Source organism: Anopheles funestus, chromosome 2RL (genome assembly GCF_943734845.2).
Source record: "Anopheles funestus chromosome 2RL, idAnoFuneDA-416_04, whole genome shotgun sequence".
Lineage (NCBI taxonomy): Eukaryota > Metazoa > Arthropoda > Insecta > Diptera > Culicidae > Anopheles > Anopheles funestus.
The window spans coordinates 46,680,806-46,708,555 of NC_064598.1; the positions used below are offsets into that span (position 1 = coordinate 46,680,806).

Consider the following 27,750-nt stretch of genomic DNA (forward strand, 5'->3'; position numbering starts at 1 on the left):
AATAAAGATACGATGTGTTGTTTAGCTCCTTTCTCGACAATAAAATCGCTCATCAAGTAAGGGGGAATAGTATTTATTAGCTTTGTTTCCTCCATCTGCCGGAACACGGCAAGCACGCGCGATCAAAAACGCGTGCACTACAGCGTACGATGATGGTGATCGCCCGGCTTACGGCAACAGAGAACAGAAGAGTTGTGGTCGGACTAAAGAGCTAAAACGGATTCGTCACCACCCGGAGCATCCGCGTTTACTTCTTGCCCTTCTTGTCACCACCACCGCCGGGCTGGTTGTTTTCATTCTCCGCCGCATCCTTCGCCTTCTTGGCACGGGCACCGAAGTATCGGGCGTGCAGACGTGCCTGATGCAGTGCCTGGAACGCGCTGAACTTCTTCTGCTCCTCCGTGATCCGCTCCAACGTCACCTTCGGGCGTGGGTTGCGGATCGGCATCACCGTGCTCTTCAACTGCTTGGCCAGCTTGCACTCCTCCGGTGTCGATTCGCCCTTGCGTGGCTTCTTGTTGCGGTGGATCGGGAACAGGATCAGCTTGCTGCGATACTCCTTCAGACGCTGCACATTCTGCTGGCGGCTTTCGACCGACTTGTTCTGACGGCGCGGATCCACCGCAATGCCAACGGTTCGTGCGAAGTTCTTCGAAAGTCCGGCACCCTGAAACAGAGAACGTTAGATTATTATTGTGTTCCTATTACTGGCTACCGACACGGATGGTCTCTGTACCCCCTCTATCTCAACATCTGAAAGCGATTTTTCTTTTCGCTTGCGTGTTACTCTAGCCTCCGTTGTCCGCCGAAATCCCTTCCATTGAATGAGAAGAAGATTTCTACTAGGCGGCAATAGAGGCATAAATGGCGGATACAAGGGCCACCATCTCTCATACGAATTGCACATTTAGTTTGAAAAAACATTGTGAGTCCTTTTGCCAAAACAGTCTACCAATAGGGAGTCAATCACTCGACCACCGTAGCATACCATCCGATCAAGCACTCCCCGAGTTATAGATTCTCTTGCCCTAACGGTTATTCAGCGCCAAATCCTCTAGGTAAACAACACCAAAATACAACCAAAGGGCAGCTTTGGGCTTTCTGACGAGCATCGTAGATCGTCGCTTTTCTTACCTTCAGCTCGGCAAGGGTAAATCCACGACCCGCACGGATCTTGGTATTGTAGCGCTGCGACGGGCAACGGATGATCGGGCGGATCGGACCCTTGGCCGGACGGGGGAAGACTCGTTTCGCCTTCTTGATGCGGTTTTGCCTTCTGCGGAACTTGCGAGCCGGCTGGTTAAACCAGGTGCGAATGTGCCGCTGCCAGTACTTATGGAAGTGGCCATTAGAAATCATATGATTACCCTTCACCATCTTGGCGGGTTATTTGTTGTCTGCCGTGTGCCTAGAACGATGTAACAGAAGAAACAAATTGTCACTTACATTTCAGCATAGATATTACGAACACGGAGGAATCATAGTTGGAATCGGATGCCGAATGACAAAATGGATGTAGTTATTTGCTACGTTGGCTGGGAGACGAATTTTCAAACATAACCTTACGGAAATTCATTTTTCGTCAACATACATTAGATACTAAATAGCGGTAACGAAACAAATAGGCTTCGTTATTTAACAAATACATATATAATGCATCGCTTTCCGGTAATATAAAACAGCCACGAATTTTGTCTGGAACGCCACCAACAACACGGAAGGCGGCAGTGGAAAGTGTCCTCTCATTTAAACAAATTTTGCAACAACTAGCAACAAACACGGCATCCATTTTGACACACGAACAATTTGCGCAGAGTGAATGCTACCGAAATAACAACACAGTTCTTAAATTACACTAAAATTAGGGAAATTTTTTCGCACCTCAACAAAAATGTGTTCAGACAAACACCATACAGGCCGGAAAAGAGAGAGGTAAAGTTGTTTTCTCTGACAATTGATGACGGCGCGTGACAGCACTGGTACTTCCGTTCAGCAAAGTTGACGGCAGTGTTGCCAGAAGTATCGGTGAACAATTTGTGCGTTTTTGGGATTTGAAAAATAAATTTTTCTTTTGGAATTTTAGTTTTATTTAACGATGTTAAAAGCTTGAATATATTGTGGTTTGAAAACAGCTCTGGTTTAGGATTATTTGAAAAGGATTTCGTTGTAAATTGTTAATTTATTTCCATTTTTGCATTCGCGTAACGCTTGTATCGAAGTATGCGTCGAGTTTGCGTTTTTTCATTTGAATTGACGGTTACTTACATACTTTGGAATAGCAACAAAACCTTCGTATTTGCTATTTGCTATTTGCTATTTAAATTTAGTTGAATATGAACTAATTTATTAGTTCCAACGAAAGTGTTAATAGCTATGAATAAAAAACTGTACCCACACTTCACTCTTCTCAAAGAAGTTGAGAATACAATTAAATAGAATACAATTCTTTGCTTTTAGGTAGAAAAATATGCCATACTACCGCGAAGAAAGCAAAACTAGTCAAACACAGATTACGTCTGTACGTTTACAATTAGAGATGAGAATAACCGCTTTTTGGTGAGTCAACTCAGAGTGAATGAGTCGATATTAGGAGTCAGCTCGTTTAACAACTCATTTCGGAGTCATAAAAAACCCGGCATAAACGTATAAGTTAAGGTTCGGTCATTTTACTCACTCATGAGTGTAAGCATGTAGCCGTGGTCAGTCGAGGAAATACGTGAGTTGAAACGAAAATGTGCGAGTGAGTTGAAACGAAAATGTGCGAGTGAGTTGAAACAAAAATGAGTTGAAACGAAACGTTTGATACACATGAGTGGAAACGGAATACATGTGTACAATACCCAAAATAGCCAAATGAATATACTTCTCGCTATGCGGACTTGTACGCTAGTCTTTTTTATTAAAAGCATTATTTGAGTAAAAAGGAACTTATTTCAACAAATTCACATTAAAATACACCAATTTATAAATTTTGCTAAATTTCCCCAAAAAAGGTAAGTCTATAGCCTTAGGAGATTTTCAAATTTATAGAATTTGTTTTAATTTTTTATTAGTTTTTATTCTTTTTTTTGTTTAAAGCATTACTTGAGTGGAATGAAACTTATTTAAACAAATTCGCAATAAAATACATCAATTTAAAATTTTTGCAAAATTGCTCGCTAGTTTGGGTATTGTACACATGTATTCCGTTTCAACTCATGTGTATCAAACGTTTCGTTTCAGCCCATTTTTGTTTCAACTCACTTGCACATTTTAGTTTCAACTCAGGTATTTACTCTTTTTGCAACTCAACTTACCACGGCTACATGCTTACACTCATTAGTGAGTAAGTGAAAAAAGAGTCGCTAAAACTCCTCGTGGTGAGTGAACGAAACTCGTTCAATACAACGTTTCAACTCACCATCTCACTCCTACTCACTTTGCACATCTCTAGTTACAGTGCTTAACGTCATAAAAGCCGTGCTACAAACCAAGTTGCGTAGTCAGTTCGTGGAATTTTGGCAACACGTGTATCGAGTGTAAGTTTGAAGGAGCAACATTCTTGTACAATCCAAAACACGTGATATGAGCATCATTTGCTAATGTGAAAGGGTTTGTGGTGCCATAGACGATCGAGTCTAAATTTCCTTCTCATCTGTAAACAACCCAAATGAATAATTTTCATTTCTCATCATCCAGGAAGAAGGATGAATATTCAAACGAAACAGAAACTGCATAGCAGGGTGGGTTGAACCGGATCCATCCAGAACATGACACAGTGGACGGGCAATGCAACCGGGAGGGAACTTATAAACCCATAACCATTCCATCACTCGATTCGTGGGATAAGGATTCGCATTAAATGAGAAGTTCCTCTCAGTAAGTGCAACTGACGGTGCAGCTTTAGAACTAGGTTTCGTTATGCGATACTTGTTTAACAGGAAGTTGCCCGTTCCTTCTTGGAACAGGTTGTTACTATTTATGTATGTTGCTGCTATCGTAGGAGTAAATCCTACACGGAAAACCTAGAGTAGAGACGTTTCGCCAGCATCATATGATGGACGGCTTATTGAGACAAAAGTATCACACAGTTGTGTAACGCTATGAAAGTCAATTACTCGTGCTTTCCGTAGTGTTCCAGTGAGATGGTACAATTTAAACTAAATGATATACGCTGCATTGTTGCTCGTGGAACTATAGGATACATACACTGTAGCACTGTGTCCAGTGGATAAATTTCAAAATACTTTTGACAATATTAGGAAACGTTTTTTTTATGAAGTAAATATTGTACTTAATTTACCGGAAAACAAATGGCTCATTAATTATGCCCAAAGGAAGACGATTTTTGTCTCATCCCACCACTTGCGTGTATTACGCCTGAATGTATGCAATGTCGTGCGAATGTCGACAGTTATTTTATGGCATTATTCTGAACACATGTTTAATAACATAAATTTCTATTTAAGCTAAATCATTTTCATGATCACAATTGATTCATGTTTTTGGCGGTTTTGTGTTTAATTCCTTAAAATATTCTTATGCTTTAGAACATTCACTTCCAAAAGACAATAAAATATCACAAAATTGCCTTAATTGTCTGTCTTTCTCTCTCTCTCTCTCTCTCTCTCTATCTATCTCGTGCAAATGTTAGCATTGTTCTCATTCATGTTTATTCCCCCCCCCCCCCCGTTGCAAACACTCTTTTTCTGGTTCTGCCGCACCAATTAGTCGCGTGATCCAACACGGTTTCCTAGTAGCCTAGCTAGGCATTATTTACCCCAAAACCCACATCAAGTCAGACAGTCAGTCTATCCCGTCAGTGATCATCTTCATCGGTACTGGAGATGACATGCCGGGAATGCGGGAAAGAAAACTCTGTAACGCGTGTCTTGTCTTGAACAAACGCAGCCATTGCCGGAGGCGCAGAACGCACGGTAGCTGCACCTTTCTGGTGCATATGGTACGCTAGTTACTTCTTGAACAGCCTTACCAGGATGTTTCAGCGTTCTGACAGCACTTTACCATGCCCTTGATAGCTTGAAGCAGTGCTGCAGTAGTAGGAGTAGTGAGCGTTATCGAAGAAGTCGCACACGTGGCCCGTGAAAATGCTGGCGTGGTAACAGTTTTGCGTGTATGTGCTGTAGACGCGCAATTAAATTTAAAACGTAATTGACATGGGAAAATTGTCCAATTGTTGTTTTGCCCCCGGGGGAATGCAAGCGCAGCTGTTCAAATGCATCGTCGCTTCGGGTAAGTGTTGATGAAGGTTGGATCAACAACTTCCAAAGGACAGGTTGCCAGTAGGTGTCCGAGGAAAGAGATGAAGACGAAACATTATAATTTGTTGCTTAATTCTATGAGCTTCAAGCAGAAGCAACAAAATTAAATTTTAAATTGATAAGATTAATTAGTTTGAATTTCCAAACTATTTCAAGAATAATACTACTGCAGTAGTAGTTATAATAGGATATTTAAAAATGGCAAACATAGTTGCCGTAAGATGATTTAGATTACACTGCATTTTTATTTTACTTTCCTTCACTTGGAGTGAGCTTTCATGAGCCGTATGTTTACAAATTGTTGCAATAACCTTCTGTATGCGTACTCTGTTTTGAGTGCCGAACATGAACTGTAGGGCAGCTTATTTTCACAAAGATCTTTCCCAATATCACCAACATGCCAGTAGGAGCGTTACAATAAAATCAATTTCATAATCATACACAACCCGTCATACAATTGATTCGACTTTTGCTAGCAATTGTACCACAAATTCCCCCAAAAACCAAAACACTCCCAACTGGTGAAGGGCATTGGGCATGCAACCTTGGCCAGCACTGCTGAGATGGTGTGTGGCTTCGAGTGCGGACACTTCTCTTTCTCTATTGGACGACGGCGGCTGACTAAAGAATGGGCATACTTTGTCTTTGGCCATTGGTTCGAGATATTGACTTTAAAATAGCATTATTGGATGCAAATAGCTGGTTCAAGTTCGCTTGAGGTACTACTTGCGAAAGGTGTAAGTGTATACGGATTCGAACACAACGGCCCGCTCAACCACCCTGTTGGACATTTTAATTAGATTCGTAAAGATCGAATTTTAGGCGAACGATTGTTTGGCATTAAAGGATGAGCACAATTGGTGCTGTTTATGTAGCGTTACATCTTCTTGCACCATTTGCACCTCGTGTCTCGATCGTGTCTCGTGAGGGTTATTAAAGGGGTATTTATTTACAAAATGGTACGGTCCATTTCGGCGTTCTTTTGGCGTTTCATCGTTTGACATTTCAAACCATCACTTTCGTGAAGGTCGCTAGTGAAAAAGTCCATTCCACTGTGATCATAGTAAGCGGATCACAATCTAGTGGTGGTTCCAAAATTTATGAGTTAATTTGGCGAATGTCAAACCGCTAACTGGACTGGTGTAACAAATGTCAAACTATGCTGCACTAAGTAAACATAACCTCTGCCCAAAAGGTAAAGCAACGGAACAGCTTCATCTGTGTGAAGAGACACTGTATAGTCTGTATGACGCACATTTTGATGAAATAAGGACCTACTTATGTTCCCGCTGGTAAGTGCCATTTGTAGTGCCGTTTTGAAACCTTCAACACCTTCCCGGGGGGTGTTTTCTCATGTAAAACATTTCATCCTTTCCGGTACCAACGTTCCCTTTATCCCATCTTCAATCGCAACCAGTGAATCTCCAGTGCTGTAGCTACCCTTTTCAACCGTTTCGCACTGGCGATGGTGAAACGATAACCGACAAATAGAAACCATTTCCTGCTCTTGTTGCCCTTCCCAAAACTTACCTCTTAACTGTTTCCATTCACAAACGATATACAGACAGCTTGTGGTAGTGAAAGAGCATGGAATTAACCTTTTTTTTGCTTCTTCTTTTTATGCGAATGTTAGTTCCTGTATGCAGATCGGTACGTTACCTTAGGATACGCGTACGATATCACAAGAGTGTCGTGCGCTGCTGTAATGGCAAAATGTCACCTGCCGCATGACAGCGTACAGAGCTGGAACGTCCAACGAACGGACTGATAATCAAATCATCGTACAATGCGCTGCACGACCTTTTCAAACGCTTTCGTAAAGCATCGAGAAGGACATTTGTATGCGCAATGTTTTATGCTGTTGGGGAGGACTTAAACGAAGACACGATTCCTAATCGATTAAATGATGGTTATATTAATGATGCGTTGTTTCCCCTGCACACTTCTGCCAGGAAGCTTAAGAAGCGTGAGTTGCATAAAGTAAGTTTGTTTTGGTGCCATCAGTCGCAGAGAGATTGCACCTGCCTGACCGGGGCCACTTGGTGCGTAAAGAGTGGTAGATTTTACGAAGCTCATTAAGCATCATTTTCACCTTCTTCGTTGAGGTTTCTTTACAAGGGCTTATACTTTAACAGTGCGTGAGGGTTGAGTGATATACATTGGAAATCGGTTTCAAAGCTACGTTAATCAGAGCTTATCCAATTTCTTCAAAATTTCTAAATGTCTTGTAAGGTGGCCGGATATAGCTCACTTTCTTCAGCGGTTATCTTTTCAAATTTTTTTAACACATTTAATTTTTTAACACATTTAATGGTTTGTATTTTTAAAGCAAGATGCAAATTAAAAAAAAAAAACAGTTTCATAATTCTTTTTTGTCGATGTATGCAAGTTGTTACAAAATGCAAAAGAAATTCACCTTTACTACCCACATGATCCGCGAAAGCAAAAGCCAATTAAACGAGGTGTCGTTGCGTTGACATTTCGAAAAATAGGTAGCTATCTCGTCTCGAAAGCCTGTCTTAAATAATTTCTTCATCTCACACTTTGTGCGGCACAGTCATCTAGCAATCGCTTCCCTGTGTCGTATGCTGCATGCTAACATTAGCTGCGTAACGTTTTGCCAGATGAGGTTGCAGTATCCCCGATGCAATCACATCACTGCAACCGGTTACAAACAATGGTTCGTCCAGGCTACGTTCGCCAACGTGCGCCCCATTGCATAATTTTTATGGTCATTTTGCACCAATTCATAGCTAATACAAGCAGAAAGTCATCCATCACTGAGCACAGGTGTACACGTGGGGGGAGCGGGTTCGTGCTCCCAACTCATGAGCATCATCAGCCTGATGTAATGCGGTGTGGGATGAAGAATAGTACGTTGCACGAAAACATGCACCGGATATAATTCCGGGAAATTCCTTTGTACGATAGTAACGCTTTGGCAACGAGAAATGCACCTTCATCTGACCTTGTTTTTGGAATGTACAATCTAATCCATTATCTAAATAAGTATCCATCGCAATTTTTGTTGGGGAAATGGGTTGTTCAATGTCTGTAACACATAACCCGAAATAATATAGGTACCAGTTTTCGAAATATCTCGTACTGCGTTCATAGTAACGCCATGCAATGCCGCAATGAAAACAAAAACTGTCCAAAAGAAAACATAATCTAAGTAACCCGTTGAAGGATCGATAGCCAAGGAAACGATGACAGTTTAGTGCACGTGTTTATGATGTGTGCTTTATCGAAATGTCAGCACCATTTGACGCAGCACGGAAAGATGCGGTTACTAAATGCATCGTCTGCTTGGACGATCCCGGCATGGATAATTTTCTGTTGTTTTTAACCCCGTTTGGTCGTTTCTGCGGGTGGCACTCCTACAAACAGCGGACGCGGTCATGTTCTTTTCCCTAACTATCTCGGTCCAGCAAGTTGGGAGATTATGTCGATACTTTGGCGTATCGTATCATGACGACCGTAATCGACGGTAATCGTGCATTGTATCTCACTATTCATCTTCATTAGCGATTAAATTTATCTTCATCGGCGACGCTGTGGTAATATGGATGCAGGCTGCTTTATGGCAGAAATCACGCCCGCACACGGCTTTTGGAAGCGTGGAGCATGAACGCACGAGATAGGGGAACCATTTGCAGCATCGTTTTTCTCATCCGCCGGCAGTTTGGTTTTTGGTTGCCATTTTCCGCGAAACGGCCAATGGACACGATCACGTAAATATGTAAGACCGACGGGCATAACTTTCCAGACGGGTGTTGATAGGTGCGCGGTACACGTGGTAGATGCCATTCCACATCTTTGGCCGGAAGCTAAATCCAGCGTAAGGTTGCCTGCTTGCCGTCCGTTTGGTTACCGTTTCGATGAAAAAATCACCCAGCACGACCATATTTGACGATAGAATGGAGATTTATTGACAACGCTGTCGGTTGCTGTGTGTTGTTCGTATTGCGCTACGATAGAGATCGGATGTGAAAATGGGTTTTTTTTGGTAGTGTTTGTTGTAGGTGTGTTTTGCTTGCAATGTTGAATGGTTTATGAATTTATTAAGCCTTGAGTAGGGTTGATATTTAAGAAAAATGACACTTTAAAGTAGGACATGACCTCTTACGATTAATGATCGATAAACGTTTAGGATGATTTTGTGGCACAAAGGTAATTAAATAATAAACGTAAACCTATAATAAAAGAAGAAACATAATTTCGTTTTAAATATTCAATCAAAAAGGATTTAAATGAAATTAAATAATAATAACAGAAGCATTTAAATTAATTGATTTTGTACAAAGTAGCCTTAAAGTATGCAATTTGCAATACAAAACGTTATTTATATTTGAATTTATAAAACCATTTCATGACAGCTGTATTGAGAAATTTTTTTTCTCGATACAACAATATAGTATGAATTTACTACAGACGATTGGATGTTTCTCAAATGTTTATGACGATATTATTATACTATCGGTGCATTCAATTTTATTCGTATGAGATAAAAAAAATCAATGCCCGTCTTAGATCAGTTCAATTAAGCTTCAATTGGCCAGAATGCACCTCTTACACGAGACATTGTAAGGATCCAATTACATGTCCTTGTATGGACATCTATTCTGATTGCTTCAAACGACTATTTGATTGAATTTCACTGCTTGTACCATATGAGCTGGATGAAAGGCGAACAATGTGAAGCCATTGCGTCGAACGTGCTTACGGTGAAAGTAGATGCAATTTTCCGCCGTATATGCCTCCGTAGCCGTCTTCGAAGTCTACAACAGAGGAGCGAGCCTGTGCGCCGTATCGTTCTTGCAGTCGTGTTGATGTCGATGATTATTACTATTATTGCTATTAGGTTAAAGCCCTCGAAAGCGCTGTTACTCCCCGAAGCGTGTGTGCTAGTGGTGATAACTGCCAAGAAAGGATGCAACGATGGTGTGATTGTCGTCCTTCTGGTCTTTCACTTCGGATGTGGGAAGCATTGTAAGGCATAGGTGTGATATTGACGGTTTACTACTTTTCGTGATGTACATCATAATCAGTTACAAGCTTTTTTTGTCGTAAAAAAGCGCTTATTAGACTAGCGTATGCAACGGTCTTGGTTTGCAATTGATATCTGAATCATGAATATTTGATTCATGAGATAAATATGAGATAAATATGAGATATTCGACGATATGTTTGATGATTATCAAACAGGAGCTCACAGACTAATAAATGAGTGTCAAAAAATATTTTTACCTGATTTAAGATGCGTTGAAAGTACTTGTTATTTTTAAAGAATTTTAAAATGGATATAAACATCGAAAATGAAATTGGAAGGGTACTAATACTTATGTTACATGGACGACCCGTCGAAAAAATATGATAAATTAAACGTAAATAAATGTATTTTTTATATTCTCTTCGTACTTTGTAATGCATCACTTTTCTCTCTATCTATCTCTTTAACTTTTTCTCTTTTGTTTTTTTTTTAATTTTACACATTCAATTTCATTCTATTCAATTTATTTATGTACTAGGTAATTTATCCAGATGTATTTTTTGTTCTAATGTCATTCTCCACAGTATTCACTTGACATTTCTTTGTAATGATTATTTTTTTCATATTGGTATTTACAAACTGCTGAAAGATAATTCAATCATTGAGGTTAATAGTAAACCTTAAATCTATGATTTCAACCATATAAATACTATAAATAAAATATTCAACAAAAACTAAAAAATGACAATACTGCTAAAGTCGTAATGTTAAAATAAATAAAAACTAAAATATTAAACATAACTATTTTATGCAAAACATTCGTCAAAGTTGGTCTAAAACCTGTTCGAGCATCGCAGCTATCGTCAGCTATGGCAGAACAAAGATTCCAAATCCTTTTTGGCCAGTCGAAAAACATCTTTGCCTTTTTCCTTTGCAGTAGCAATTTCTATTGTTTCTAAACAAAACAAAAATAAATATAAAGACAATAATGACCCAAATCTGCCATATTTATAGCAGCAGACACTAAGAACAAAGCATGTTTGAAGCAGCATGATTTGGTGGACCATTTTGTCAGATGATTTCCGTCTCAATGACAGACTTTAGTCTTTGTTAGTTAGTTTCGAAACCGTTTCTTTTGCTAGAATCTTTTCATCCAGAAAAAAAGAACAAAACGAAAGGAAAGGTTGACAGGGATAATCAAACATTTTGCTTTTTCATACTCTTTTCATTCTACAAGACTTCCAAAATCCCAATGAAGATTGCAAACAATCGTTTTCTTGACATTCTTTCTCTCAACCATCTGTTGTAATTTCTGTCTCACAGAAAGTGAAATGAACATAGGAACAAAAAAATGTAACAAAAAAAATGGAACTATTCTTCTGTGACGTGAAAACATAAACCAACGATACAAATAATCCAAAGCTTCGGTAGCAAAAAAAAAATAGAACCCACCTAACGATCCGTTTGAGTTAATTGAGTGACATCAGCATTAAACTTGCGCCAGCGGTGCTCGTCGCGATGGAACTGATCTCAAGGGATGAGAGAAAAACTAGCAAAAATGCGACACAAAGCATCATAAATGCGTTATTTGTGCAGCTGTTTTGGGACACTTTCCGTCAGATCCTTGCTCCTGTTGCGAAAATTGCGAAACCCGGTATGTAGTTGGGAGGGAAAAAGCCCACCAACAAAGCACGTTTTATCACATTTTCTGTCGATCCATGCTTTAAACGATCTCAACCCCCTTTTTTGGTCGAGATAGTGTCCCTGCCTGTCTGCTGCTAACCAACAAACAAACAAATCAGTTATCAATTGATGCAACGCAATTCAACTGGCATTTTGATGCACCGCAACTGTATTCGAGATATTGTCGAGCGGAATGCAAAAATGCATTTGGATGGCCATTTTTTTTATTCGTCATTTGTTTGCTATCGCAATACATCTCCACCATCATCGCCACTCGGTGGTGGTTTTTGTGATTGTTTATTTAGTTATTTATTTTTCGTACAACTCCCCATCGCGCGAATCGGGCAAATATTTTGGCCTATGTGTGTCACTATTGACATCGGATAGATTTTATTATGACTTTGTTTACTCATACCGTCCAAACCGATGCGGGCTACGGAGATTGGCTGTGCATAGCGTGCAAGGAACGATTGATTCGTTGCGCGTTTGTGGTATGCATTCGCTATTCTATTGCATCCGTCATCATGACCTTCGCGCCGAGTGGTACGTTTGCAAATAAAATGCAACAAAAAAGTTGAATAGATATGTGCTTTCCGGTTACTTTATGGCATGAACGAATAAAAAAGAGGAAAATAATTTTAAAAAAAGTCTAACGAACGTAAAGCATCCGGCTAGTGTTGTATCGATGGTGTAAATAAACCTGTCCAAAGGAGTGGTAACCCATAACGTATGGATAGGAGGAAGCAACAAAAACAACAACCCCCAAACAGTTTATCGATATCAACAAACGTTTAGTGTGTAAATTATACGCAGAATGAAGCTACCGTAAGCTGGCTACTAAATTAATTTAGCGAGCAAATGTGATAAACCGGCCCCGTGTATGAAATGTGTTTTAATTTTGCTGCCCCGTCTCAGTCATTCTTTTTGTTGTTGGCAATTCGAAAATAGCCTCCACCAATCATTCGATATCGGTGTGGTTGGATGATTTTGATTTGATTGCAGATTGGCGGTTTTTGTTTTAGTACGACCGTGCCTTTTCCGAAACCGTGTATGTGGTATTTCGAGCGGAATGGCAATGCGATGCAGACCACAATGGAATGGCAGTTTAAGTTTAGAATTGTCGAATGAATGAATTTTTCACTCGCATGTTGGTGTGGGAACAATACATCTAATGGACGATACTTTGAATTTTTTTGGGAAACCATTGAACCTCGGTAAAGTAATAAAATTGTAACGCAGTTTTGTTACATGAATGATTATATAATCCTGTTGAATTAGATGATTAGACAAAATTGCTTAATTTCAAAGGAACTTAAAATTGTAAAATTGTAAAGTAATTTCATTCAAACGCATTTCAAAGAAATCTTTCAATTCAAAGAAATCTTTCAATTCAAAGAAATCTCAATTACGTTATGTATGCTCTTAATTAGAGTACGTTATCGGCACAATAAATCAAATAGTAAAAAATTAGATATACAAATATGCAAAGAAAAAAATCAACAATTACTGTTAAGCATTTTAAATTTAACGCTAACCTACAAATAAACATTAGAAAATGTAATAAGAAGCAAACATAGCAAATGAAAAACTTATTAAAAAGTAAAGCATTTATTGTCTACAACATAACTAAATTGTGCTTAACGAAAGCTTTGAAATTTGTTAATAATTTTTTTACAGAAATAAATTAACTATTAGTATGAGATAGATAATGAGAGCACCTTTATAACTATATTGGGAAACAAATAAAGAAAGAAATGAAAGAACTGAATTGTAAGAACTTAAAAATAAAATTATAAAATAAAAGTTTTTGAAAGTTAATTTAAGTGATTGTTTTTTGAAAAAGTAAATGATTTAAATGATTGTATGATGAAATGAAAAAAAAAAATTATATTGAAAGAAAGAAAGAATACGATAAATAAACATTAATACTGAAAATTTAAACGAACGAAAAAACAAACATTAGTGTATCACATCAGTGAGCAAAAAAAAAAAAGAAACTTATATTGAATGTGTAATACAAAATAAAAACTCCGATTAAGGATTGAAAAAGGAAGAAAAGAAAATCAATACATACAAAATATAACTACACAGCACTACAAAAATGACACATGCCAGAAGACAAGAGAAACACATCACGTGTTAATTTTTAATTCCTGATCTAGACTGACTGAGCTCTTGCTTTACTGTCCGTTAACGCACGGTATTTCAGTCATGGAATACATTTTAATATAGCTTTAGTTCTAGAAAAGTGACTGAACCATAAAGAATGTAAAAAAAGAGAGTAGAATAATATTTTCCAATTAAATTTGTTAAATTATTCTGAAGTAAGTAACAAAAAAATGGAAAAATTAAAATAAAAAAACAGACACATTCTGTTCCACGCCTGACGTGGAAATGAATGAAGGTTATGTGAACTTATCGTACCATGGAGTCGGTGGAAAGGACGGTGATGAAATTTTAATCGTACCCACTCCGGTTACTGTTCGCTTTCCTAGCGATTTAGTTACCATCCCCATTCCCAGCAATCAATCGTGATTGTGATTGGAACCAGTCGCGCCGGGTAAAATTCTCCGCCGTAGTAGTGAAATAAAAAAGAACGAAGTCATAATGAACTATTCGCGTTTTCATGGGTTTTGTGATAAAATATTCACTGCACGAAATGCAGCGCGCCGGATCGTTCGAATCGATCGAGCTCTTTTATTGCTCCTCTTCCGCCGACCAACATCGAATGCCGACGGATTGCATTTAGAGACGGTTTTCACCAACTATGCGCGGTAGATTAACGAGCGCATCTCGTCGCACGAAATAGTACAAACGAAAAAAAAAAACATTGAAGCTATCTACATAATTAATTAAAGCAAATGCTGTACGAATCCGTTCGCGAGTTACGTCAGTTTTGAAGTCCGACTGGGGGGAAGAAGGCCAACGATAAAGGATGGACGATCTGGTATTTATTTTACCTCCATTCTATCCGAAGGTGTCCGAATGGTTTGATTTTGCAACGGTTTTTCTATTCTTTCGCTCTCCAGTTGACCAATCCTCCAACTACTACTAACCTCCTCAGTAGGCCAATACGTAGCGAGTCACCTTCGGGAAGGTGAAATCTTCCGAGTATCAGACAGTGCTTATCGTAGTTTGGCAGGCGGATAGAATTACAATCAGAGGTAACATAAATAGATGGCCATTCGTAAGATGCCGATCAAAGCCGATCAGGCCAGCCAGTAATGGCCAGATGCAATGATGCACTTAATGTGCACGTTTTGGTGCACGGTCGTCTATTATCAAATTGGGAACGCCTAGCGCAATCGGAATGCAATCATGCACCGTTTGGTGACCAAAGTTGACGATGGACGGACGGTGTGTTGGGAGCATCTTCGGGGCACGTTAAGATTTACCGGATCGCCGGATGGACATTGGAAGGCCGCTGTTTGGAGTTCATCTTCGTTGTGCAATCGGTCGGATGGCATAATGAAAATTATAGCGCTACGAGTACTAAGAGGCTCGGTTTCGTGGTCGTCGGCACTATAGTTGACCGGCGAGCTGGGCTGGACGTACGGAGGTAGCGTCTCCGGGTTTCGACGCTGTAATTGAATTGTACCGCTTGTACCACGGTCCTGGTTCATAAAACGACCAGAGGTAATGAGTCTGTCAGCCCATTACTAGTCGGTTAGTACGAGTTTGCCTAGCGTGGTTTTGGCTTTGGTACAGTTCCGCCTAGTTTGGTGACATTTGCATTTCGTATGCAAATCGCATCATCGTCTGGAGCGGTTGACTTCTGGCTCGTTGCGGTCAGTCCAATGCTCCGGAAAGTATGCTATGGTAGTAGTTTCATGCTGACAGACCGGCATGGCATGTTAATGGGTGTAGCGGTTAATGTTAATGCACTCGCGTGCATTATGGAGCTGATCACGTGTCGATCTTTAGTGGTATCATTAGCATGTTGTTAAAAAAAATACGTCCGTTTGACCGTTTCTGGTTTCGTGATCTTTAGGAAGCGAGGTTGCATTATTGTATACAGCTAGTTAATTGATTGTTGAATTTAATTTGCATCCATAAAAAGGACTTGACACAATTCACAGGTCAAAGTTGATGGTAACGGTGAGTGGCAAAACGTAGCGAGAGATCTAATCGAGCTGATAAAGTTGTATAAGTAAATTATTTAATGATAGATTCTAGGTGTAATATGCAGCAAGGCATTCGTAATGTTTATTGTTCTGAAAAACTGTTGTTCTCTAACATATAATTTTTCCCTAATCTTTGATAATAACAGTTCAGATAATCGTAACAAATATTTTTATTTGTTTATGATAATTTTCCACCTCATATCCATTTATGGGATTAAGATAGTTGAATTATCTAAAGATTTTTAAGCAAATAAATCTAATGATAGTTCTACTAAATAACGTTTTAGATTGAATCAATTAGCAGTCCTTTCGAGTGGAAGACTAGCGTCTTTGTCAGCTTTGTTACCGCCAATTTATTTAAAACAAATTAAATGAACTAGAGCTCTATTTTATTTTTTCGCGCAAATTTCTATAGTGTGAATACTCATTCGTGATTTTTATAATTATTTTATTTACTTCAACATCGAAAAAAGTAAAATCATCATCATCACACCACTGCCAATCATAGAAACAAAATAGTAACAAACGACATTGGGTATGCGACCCATGTGTGGCAATAGTGTGCTTTATATTTAATTTTAAACACTGTATACTTACATTTGTTCATCTCTAGCTCTGAGCTGAAACCCTTAAACTTGCAAAATAAATATTCTAAATAATTTAAAAACACTAACGATCCTTTTTTAAAAGCAACATAGTTGAATCGAAACGATTTTCTGATATTTATTCATTAATAAACATTAGGATTTCAATTATTATGTATTTAACAACTTCGGAAATATACCAAATGTTGGCACAATATTATTGCGGAGATTGACAACCGGTTGTTGTTCTACCGGCTGTCATCGGGTGATCGAGTTGATCTGATCATCCACTCGATACATCCACGATCGGCGCTAGTCTATGTAGTGAGCGAGAGATAGGAGCTGCCTTAGAGCGAGTAGAAGGGATGCATTAACGCAGGACGAATAAGAAAATAGGTCAATCAGGGCTACAAAGGTCAGGGGCGCCTGGCGCCAGGTCAGCTGATCGGTAAACGTTAGTAGCAAAGTAGACGCAAAGAGAATACGTTTTAAAAGCGACCCAAGCAAAAACCTAAATCCTACCAAACTAGACCGACGAAAGCTAAATTGCGGTTAGCTAAATAAAGTGCTCAAACTAGCGTAAAAATCAAATTTTGTTACTCCGTTGCCCACGAAGCAACATCAAATATACCAATATTGTAATAGTTAAAAGGGTGTTTTTTTTCATGTAGCCATAACTAGTACAACTGAAATTCGGTGATCTAATTAGAGCAGTATGCGAACTTTATTTCTTGGTTGCGTTAAATGCAGGTTAAATTATTTAGACACATTTAAATGCAAAGTAGAACCCATTGAAGTTTTTAACTAGTAGAAAATTTATTTGCAAACTTCTTCAGAAGCACTCTTTCGGCGTGGAAAATATAAATGCACATACGACAAAAAGCTGTCCAATAAATTTGCACTGATTTTCACCAGCGGAAAATTTCATAACCGCTAAGCTAGGAAACAAATATTTCATACCGAACAAAAGTTTCTCATTTGAAATGAACTAGCACCAAAAAAATACACACGAAAAGTGTGAAACAATATGACCAACCGGTTAGCGACTAATTTAAAACCGGCTACTAGTGAGTAGGGGTAGAATTAGAAATTATTGTCCCAAACCTGCCCCCTTCGGTGGTGGAAAATGATGTAGAAAAGTACCATTTTAACGGTGCATTACACTTACCCGGTTTTGGCCATTTTGCGCTTATAAAGGTACACGCGTGAATGGATCCGGTCCAAAACTATGAGGCGTTTTGTTTGAGTAACTGATTTACCGGTTTGCACCGCTTGCAGCACGATGCGTGTCCAAATGGCGTATGTTTCGGGGGTGAATTCTCCCCTCGCTCTATCCCTCTTTTTCCCTGTACCGCATCCTATCCATCACCGATGGGGCGTGTAATGTTTTGAACAAGGGTACAAATCTTTCTCTCTTTTTTTCGAATTCGTTTTAATAGTTGTGGTCATGCTATGTTGTGATTTAATTTAAACATTCCGTACGTACCATAATGTCATCGAAACTGTTGTTAAACAAAATGAGAGTGAGAAGAGACGATAAAGTGAGAGGCAATAATGGCACACTCTATCTAGCGCTAATGGTTGACTGAACACATCAAATTAATTAGATGCAATTAGATTTTAATTTATGATGATAAGCGATAGCGACCGTGCATGGTTAAAAATCTCTTCCGCCCATCTCACTCCATCTTCCAGCCGCATGAAAAAGCTTCCCCAACCTTGCACAACCCTTCGGAATCGGATCATTATCGTTGTAAAATGTATTTTTCGCCTTACTGAGCAATGTTGTTATGCTGTTTTACGATTTTGTGTAAGCTTTCCAAGCATGGGAGAACCGCTTGCAATGGATTTAGCCGAACAGAAATTAAAGCACGAGTTACGCGTGTACCAACATTCGTTTCTGCTAGGGGTTAGAATGTTTATGAGCAACATAAAAAAAGCTCGCTTCCATATTTAAAGCGAAGAGAAGAGGGATGCGTTAAAAAGCAAACCCATAAATTGAGTTAATTTCTGCGTTTGGAAGTGCTGTTTGGTCCCATTTAAATTGGAGCATTAATTGGTGAATGTTTCGATTTTTTTTCTTGATAAGCCTAATGGACCATAAAGATCGCACCATTGTAGATACAAAAAACGGAATATGAACTGAAGCTGTTTAGTGAGCGAAGGATGGATTTGTTTTTGATTTAAAAAAAATTCAATCCCGGCCTAATTAAGAATTAAAGCTTTTTTCAGGAAAAGGAATGATTAAACTTTAATATTCATTATACAATTCGAACACTTGATGGTAGTGATGGTGATAAATGATTTAGCTGGAGAAGAAGCGTTCTACTAATTGCTTAACCCATCTGTTTTGAACCGTTTCATCACAAATGTCTTTGTTTCTTTGTACATTTTGTATCTCGAACAAAATGTGAAACAAATGGCTGCGCATGGGTTTTTTTTGCGTCCCCAGCTGGATTGGTAGGATATCAATTATAATCTTTTGCAAATTAATTCTCACCAACGTTTCCGATCGGGTGGAGTTGCTTCTTGTGGCTTGCTACACCACACACGTGCTACACGACCGTTGGTAGTACATTCGCCATATTTACTAAAGCACAACAATGGCTGTTCCAGGAGCAATGTTGAGGTTAGGAAGAATGTTGTCACCCGGTCTCGGTTGTCTTTGTGCGAGAGCTTCACGGCTTGGCTTCCAAACCAATGTGGCCTTTAACCTCAAAGTAGCCGTAAATTAGAATGAAATCGACCATGCTTTTGATGGGTGCAGATCGGTGCAAGCCGATGAAGCCGGATTGCAGTAGAACCTATGGCATGTGTATGGCAGAAGGGTGTCTTCACAGGAGTTTGTCGAGCTTTGGCCAAGAGGTTTAGAGGTCAACTGAAACTATTCCTCTGATGGTACCGATACTAGCAGAAGCATCTCTATGGGGACAGGAAGCTAATCGTTTTGTTGCCATCCGATGCTATCACTCACACATACACACTCACATAAACGCAATTCTCGGAGTACTTCATTTCAGTTTTCATGAGCGTTGCCTAGATGAAATTGCAAAGAGTTCCTGCTGTCGCATGCCCTTTGTACTGCATCCCGTACGATATCCCCTGGAGATGATGGGTGGGAGACGCTAGGCCACGTAACAAAACATCACGAGATGGATCTTCGATTTTGCAACAAACCAACTGAACCGTACCACGAACGACGGATCGATATGCTCGGCTGTGACTGCAGTGACCCAGGAAGAATAAGATACTGGGTATTGATTACGGTTTGCCGATGTCTTCATCGGCAAACGATTGCGTTTCCATACCAGGCGTAAGCTTTCAAATGGAAGTTTTGACATCGTTCGAACCACAACCGGAAAAGGAAAACATCATCGTGGCATGACTTTTGTGGCTATGCCGACCTCCTGTGACCGTGTGCACCGCATCCCTTTGCCGAGTGTGACATAATTCATTGCAATAGCTGCGGTGAAGCGAAGGGATCGGCATTGGAAATGATTGACATGTCCTTTGGAGGCACGCCGTAGGGCATGGAAGATGTTTTGCCGACATAATAGTGAATCTTTACCATTTGCAGACGGTCCAAACGTTGGCGTAACGATTTTTGTCACTCAGCAGCAGACTACATCAGCATATATTACGTTGATTGATAAGTCGTGATATGATCCACACGACTTTCCTCGCCCATTCGAAAGATTTGAGAAGGAAAGTGGGCAACCATCGTTCGGGAAAAAACATACATACACGCACATACTTTCCTGTTGTACCAAGAATTTATCAACGGAAGGAATTTCTTCACAAGTATGCGCAGTAATAGATTTCGATTTGAATTCGACGTAAAAAAAGGAAATTCCTTTGAAATGCATCTGGTTGCGAATTGGATACCGTCGTCTTTTTAACCGTGTATGCGTCGTACCAATTTATCAGTATCGAATAGAATACATTATCGAGTGGAAGTCGGTCATGAGTCCATTTTTTTTCAAATCCCAGATTTTGTAACATCAGAAATTTATATATTCTTCTTCTTCTTGGCTTAACGACCTTACAGGTCACGCCGGCCATTTCTGGCTTACTAGACTTCTTTTACCACGTAACCTGATAGTCAGTCCTTGCTACGGGGGAACGGTCCGGATGGGATTTGAACCCGGTCCGGCCGTGTGGACTGGCGCCGTTTATCACATGCACCACCGGACCGCCCCAAATTTATATATTATGTAATCAAATAATAAGTCAAAAAAATCCCCAAAATATTAAGATTTATTATTACTATGAGAGCTATTGCGTGTTTAACAAAAAAAAAAGAGAAAACATTCTGGCCAATCTATTAATTGTTCAAGTTTTTTTACCAACTCTGAAATAAGCATATCTTTGAAAGGACACGCTAGTCATCCAGCATATGATGTGATGTGGTTTTCGTGCTTCAGAGTGTATATTCACTCTTAAGAGAAAAACGCGTTTATATACTAATCAAATACATATTCCCATACGGATGAGTTAGTTATTTTCATAGTGTGTTGGCAAAATTTAAATAATAAATAATAAAAAATGGCCTGATGCAAGAGTCATATAAACAAAAGAAAATGCGGATGACATAAATAAGGACTAGGACTTAGTGCTGGATCGTGCAGTGTCATTTGCATGACATGACCAGCTGAGTCGCAGCTTTGGTCATCGCGACAGGTGTTTTGAGTGGAGAAGTTTCCTCAAGTTGTAAAAAGACTGGTTGGCCGACCGAGTTAACATCAATGGCGACCCAAGATAGTTGTATTTATGAAAGACTTCAACAGTACGATCACTTATCTGCGTAAGTCAGGATTTGTTAGCAGGGTCGATGATCCACTGTCACTAAACACTATAAATTTGATTTTTGCCTCGTTAATCTTTAACCCTGGTTTTCTGCCACATTCTTGATACTTAGATAACACTACATAACAGAGGCGTAAACGAATGATGTCTTTATCATCAGCGTATGGTAAGATCTGGAATGTCTTAGTCTCCGGAGGTGGAACTGAGTCACGGATGATCCTCTCTTGGTGAAGAGTAGACACATCCTTGGTGGTTGCAAAGGGTTCTGAGTTTTTCATTAACTATCAATCTGACGTGTGACGTTGGTCATTGTTAATCGTACAAGTTTGGTAAGCTTTCCTGGAATTACAACTTTCCTGGTTCTTTGCTTAGTGTAGTTTTACCGTTGCTATGCTGTCATATGTATGCGGACTTGACATCTATGAAGAGATGGAAGGAGTGAAGCTGTTTGGAGCTCAGCCATCTTCTTCAAGATCTGTCGCTTGGTGAAGATCTGATCAGTGATTGATTTTCCGTTTTAGAATCCCCTCTGATAGTTTCCATCTAACTCTTCTACGAATGAAACAAGTCTATTTACATGAAGCTAATAGCTTAAGCTTATTGACATTTTGAGGAAAGTAGCGTGTTTAATGTTTTCATACTTATACCTCAGTATACACTAAAACTAATGGGAAAACATCAACTGTGTTTTGAAAGTTTGACCTACATGATTTTTAAGTGCAATGTATGGAACAAATAAGATTTTATGTGAAATACTAAAGCTTTATTGATGGAAAAAAATATGAGCGCAGGGGTGTTTCGAACCGTTCAATAGTGTGTACTGGCGACAGGAAGTAGTATTAGGGCGGTATCAGCTGTCAACTAGCGTTGCCTCTGTCACGTTTCGTAGCAAATCAAATGCTGCAAGGAGGAAAACAAATCCCTACACAGATGAAAGCTGTATCTCCATTCCACTACTTCACTTTTTAGCGTTTCGTACTATAGGACGATATCAATTGCGCGTTCTCGTACCGGTCCTTCAAGGGTGTATGATTTCATGTCTTCTCTGTGCTGGCAAAGCACATACAGGAAAAGCTTTCCTTTCATCCCATTTTCGTACGATGACATTTCGACGTAACGGTTCTTAATGGAATGATGAAACGAAAGGCAGCTGATACGGGGTAGTGGAAATGAATCGCAAAGTTGGCCAGCTACTGTACGGGATTACATGTCAACAGAACGTCGATAAAATGACAGACATTCAAGTAGAGAGCATTTGTGTGTGACGCATGAAATCCTTTTCCCACTTTTCGGTGCTCTTGAAATCGTTTCTTGTGTGGGAAAATTGGAATAAGTAAAATGTGTGTGCCTTTTTTTACAAGCGACATTGATTTTGGGATGGGATGGTTGACCTTCATGCCAGCTACTAGAGCAAGCAGCGTCAGGTTTTGTAAGAATTGAAATTGAAACGGTTGTTTTCGGTGACTCCCGGGAGTTCCAGCAAATTCTTGACCCAGACAGTGTGCTTACGGTTGTGTCTTATCAAAATTAAATCCTTATCGAGAAGCGGGATGTATTCTGCGTACACCGAAGACTCACCCACACGTGTGCTGTACCAAACCCATACCACTCACTCTTGTGCTGCGGTGTGGCAAAGAGTCCATAAAAGGATTAATTAATTAGTCCCGCATTAGAAAAGGCCTTCGGTGGCGATTGGGAGTAAAGAAGGCGGATGATTATAAACACTTGTGTCACAGGGATGCTTTTGATAGCTTGTGCGAACGATACGTGCTGAAGGCACGTTTGAAACGTTTGGCCATGTTGGCCTTGCCGTTAGTAACTTGGGTAGTCGTATTTGAATTAAATTAAAACTGACAATCGTTGTCGTGTTTGTCGGTCGTTCCGTTCTGGTCGCTTTCAGCAGACGCATTTGGATTTCACATCCCACTGTCGGATGAATTTCTCTTCTCCCTCAAGTATCATCAAGATTAGGAGGAAGAAAAAAAGTATATCAACCAAAAAAGTGAAGCAAAGCTCCCTCATTCGGGTGTAATCTAGTTAGAAAAGCCGGACGGCATTTGTCGTCTCGTATCGGTGAGTCGAGATTGGTCCCGCATCTCGTTCCGGTTTGAAAGACGACGATACATCCCCTTGTGCTTTTGCTCCGATCATCGTTATCCGTTGTGGTGTGGTCGGTTAAGAGGCCGAATCGTCCGTAGCGTGGAGTTCAACGGCCAGGGGGACAAATTTGTGGTTCGGGTCAGTGCGGTTCAGTTCGTTAACGTTTGTCAACTTTTAGAGACCTGCACTGCATGACGTTTCGAATTTTTCCACTTCAAGCAGCACCGAAAAATCGCTCCCCGTTACCACCACCTTCCCCCCGGCCGGGTCCGGACCAATTGGTGCTGAAACAATTGAAAATAAATCACACAAATCGTTTGCGCCCCAATTCTGATTATGTGCTGGGTCGTGGTGGTAGTTTTATGATTTTCCGCCTGACAAAAGAGATCATCGGGATCATGGTGCTCCCTCATGCGTCCGTTCCACAATTTAGAAGCGGAAGGGAACGACTGTGCATACGAAGCAAACTTTGGTGCAAAATGGCCATCAAAATGGTGCCCAAAAAGTGAGCAAAGCAGCAGCAGTAGCATGTAGCGGTGGCTGGTCTAAGAATAATGTTTCTATTTCGATTTCGCTTTCCTATCTCGATACGCTAGTGGATAAGGATTTATTTGTCTGTCAATCGTAGTAATCGCCATAGTAGGCGAGATACTACGAACTGGTGGATACTGGCGAGTGGTAGCAAAAAGTGACGGGGATGGAATTATGTGATCATTCGTTATTTGATTCCTTTACCGACTTTTTACGATTGCACCAGCATCGATCACACCGTGAGAATGAGACCGTGAGGATAAAGAAGTTACTGTTCAACATTCTACCACAACGGTCAATATTGTGGGTGACCGGGTTCGTACAGCGAGGGGATATTCAATAATCTCATCACTTTCGATCTCACACTGAATGTTCGACTTTTTTTTATCTGCAGAATTGAATTTACTGTGACGGACGAGATCCTTTTTCAGGTCGTTCATGTGTCCTACGGATGGACAGCTGGATTGGAGCTCGGATGTTTCATCATTCGCTCGGTTCAGGATAATTGGTGAAGCGTTACAGATTTCTGTATCTGTTTCATTCCATTTATGTGATGGTGATTTACGATGGTCGGTTTTGTACGAATGGTGAAGCATGAATAATTGAAATCATATTGAATTTCATTCATCATTGTTTGATGGTTAAAAAACGTTTCTTAAAAAAATGATGCTTTATTTTATGTTGTTTTTTATTTACGTATCCTTGTGAGTTTGGATAAGAATTTGTAATTTTTTATTAAACTGAGGATTAAATAACTGCCCCACGTGGATAAGGATCTAAAAACAGCGATGATGAAACCGCAATCAAATGGCTACCGAACAAGGCAAAGATTGTGCAAACGATTTGAATAAATCAAGCGACAACTTGAAAACTTTTCAACCCTCGTTTCTACTATTTTCCCCGCAATGCACAAGGAAAAACTATTTTCCTCACGATGTTACTAGAATGGGTGTGGAAATGTGTGTGAAAGTTTTTTTTCAGTTTTCACTAGCAATAGAAAGCATACAGTTCGGAGGTCATCGAAAGGTATTTAGAACAGGTGAAGTTTGTAAAAAAAAGAAGAAAAAAATACTAGAAAATGGAGAAAATAGAAAAAGTAGAAGAAAGGAAAAAAGCTCAATGCTCAAGCTATTGCTACTGTTTTTTGTAGCTTTTGATATTTTATTTTTTGCATACTTTTTATGTAGAACTGTGATGAAAATGCGGACAGAAATGTGTTCTGCGTAAAATGCTTGTTTGTAATTAGAGAAAATTTGTTTAATTTCCTTGTCGGCATATTATTATTGTTATTAATAATTGTTAATATTAAGTAATAATTTAATTTATTCCATTTAAGAAATTTTTTTAATAGTATTCCACACTATGATTCTTCTGCAATCCTTGACTCAGCGACAAACGGTTTGTTTTAGTGATCAGTTAAGTAAAAATTACATCAAAAATAAGCTTTGAAAATATTTTTCCGATCGTAAGTATACCGTATTCCCACTATGTCACTATAAATGGTTCTGCGTAGAGGGAAAGCAACCCCGTTACTAATGGTTAAAGTTTTCACTAGGACCTCACCGAAACCAAAAACGCGTTCATGCAGCAAGCGACCGTATGTGCCAATGCAGTTGATCGCGCGTTGGAACGAACTCTGCGGAAAAAAAGAAAACAAAAGGTTCTCAGAATGCATTTTCTAGGACATGAATCCCCAACAGAGAAAAGAAGAGAAAGAGAGACAGAGAGAAAAAGAGTGAAGGGAATGCGCGAAAGTAAATCGGAAGCATTTTTCACGTAAAACAAAAAACGGAACGTTTTTCTTTTCACGTTTCGCTACAAACTTGCATCCCTAGTTTTGGGGGATGTTTGTGAAGCTCTTCTTAGTCCTTGTTGGCCATACGAGGTAGGGGTTGCGTTGGTTGTCGTCGTTGTTGAACGGTTTATGTGGTGTTTTGCTTGCATTTTTTGTTTTATGCCCGTTGCCTAAGCCTCTCTCATACGCTTTTCATTGCTAAACCTCACGAGAGGGCCCGAACGTTAAACGGCTATGGGTTTGAGAAAAAGAACGATTCCCTATGTCAGATGGTAGGAAAATCAGACCAACGTACAGTTGCTTGTACGCTGCATCAGGGACAGGGATGGAGCGAAAGGATGTACCCGCCGGTTCAAGTTTCCGCTTCCGCTGTTTATAGGTCGCGCGACAGAGGAAAAATACATAAAAATGGCATCTATTCGATTCCAAAACACTTTTTTCCTTTTTCCGTTGACGGTACTTCGAAGGACACAGAAACCATCAGTAACCGTGGTGGCAGGGCAACCGAATCGTCCCGGATCGCCGGTTCGTGGATTTCAGTAAGAGGATAAATTTATTGACCCGATAAATCTTAATTGCTTCGAAATTAGCAACAATGTTTCAGGCGTTGCAATCGATGGTGATTTACGTGGGTAGGTAAGGGACATACTCGGTGAAAAATGAATTTCCGAAAGACTCGCCGCGGGATACTTCGAGGGCATGGGCTGTGATAAAAGATAATCTGTCCCTTATGTTTGAATAATTTAACATGCTCCGAAACGTTACAGTTGGCGGATGGATTTTTATAAGAGACTCTATCGGTTGAGCTTTGCTCACTAACCACTCACCATTTTTATTTTATTCTTGCCAGAACGGACAGGAATCAATCACCAATTTAAACAAATTTTAAAGTTTTTTTTAAATGTTTGAATGTTTTATATTTAAGCTTTTTGTCTCATCACCTAACATTTATCAAAGTGGACAAAGAAAATACAAAACATTAATAAATTAAATGAAATGAAATATAGGAATTATGCGATGCTAAAATCAAAACCAGTTCATCACTTAGTTAAAAGTTAATTTGGACGAGAGTTGTTTCAGAACAATCAATTATATTTTTTTAAACAAAATACTGAAACAACTTAATAAATAAAATTAATGTAATTTTTAACATTTTTAACTTTAAATCTACTTGACTTTTTCTGTTCTTGTCAGATCGAGTACTTCCTTCATTTTGCTTTAAATTACAAAGTTTTAAAGCGTACTCACAGTATAAAAACTCCACCTAATTCATGTGTTTTTCATAAAATCATTGCAATCTAATATTTGAGTAAGATTTTCTTTCACAGTGACTCAAGTCACCTTTCATCAGTTTTTGTCTTTCTATTTGTTTGAGTGTTTTAGATTCAAAGCTTTTCAAACTTTCAGTGAAAGAAAAAAATCCAAAAAGGATGATAAAATAAGCTACTACATTACGTTTTACAATTTACTAAAATAATAACCTATTCGCACTATCAAACATGTACTTAACAACCCATAAATCTCTTCTCAACCTCGGTAGCAGGAAAATGGTCTCTCGCTCCACTTTTCCCATTTCCCACAGTTTGTCCCATTGCCTTCGCAACGTAATGCGATTCATTGCACGATCACCAAAACGTCGACAAAACAGCCATAATGATTTTGTTGTCTGCAATCAAACAGAAAACGATGCGTACAATCACATATGCAAATCATTGCTCAGCTGTACAGTCGGCACAAGGCGCATAAAAAACGGGGTATAATTTTCATGCGCATAATTCGCACGATACGCACAATTCCCCTCTTGCCACTCGGTTGCTTAATCGAACGAAAAATGGTTCCTTTGGCGGAAGTCACAACAAGTCCGCACAGGGAG

General features: G+C 39.4%; 2 protein-coding genes across 2 annotated transcripts in view; one reads left to right on the top strand and one right to left on the bottom strand.

Annotated features, from left to right (window-relative positions):
* Nucleotides 1–12,082, top strand: part of LOC125765411 (tropomyosin-2) — an 83,876-nt gene extending 71,794 nt beyond the window's left edge. The window contains exon 6 of the mRNA XM_049430498.1: nucleotides 12,032–12,082. Coding sequence (XP_049286455.1) covers nucleotides 12,032–12,067 — 36 coding nt within the window. The 3' untranslated portion in view covers nucleotides 12,068–12,082. The remainder of the gene's footprint in view (nucleotides 1–12,031) is intronic.
* LOC125765473 (60S ribosomal protein L13) lies at nucleotides 18–2,014 on the bottom strand. Its single transcript, XM_049430669.1, has 3 exons — nucleotides 1,882–2,014; nucleotides 1,135–1,408; nucleotides 18–667 (listed from the first exon to the last, which is right to left on the bottom strand). Exons 2-3 carry the CDS (start codon nucleotides 1,375–1,377, stop codon nucleotides 248–250), a joined length of 663 nt encoding a protein of 220 aa, XP_049286626.1. The 5' UTR covers nucleotides 1,378–1,408; nucleotides 1,882–2,014; the 3' UTR covers nucleotides 18–247.
* Nucleotides 12,083–27,750: the final 15,668 nt, after the last annotated feature.

Bases quoted from the DNA above. Each gene is read 5' to 3' on its own strand.
- LOC125765473 (XM_049430669.1), bottom strand. From the start codon at position 1,377: ATGGTGAAGGGTAATCATATGATTTCTAATGGCCACTTCCATAAGTAC. The intron at 668-1,134 runs GTAAGAAAAGCG...TCTCTGTTTCAG, and splicing joins TTACCCTTGCCGAGCTGAAG to GGTGCCGGACTTTCGAAGAA.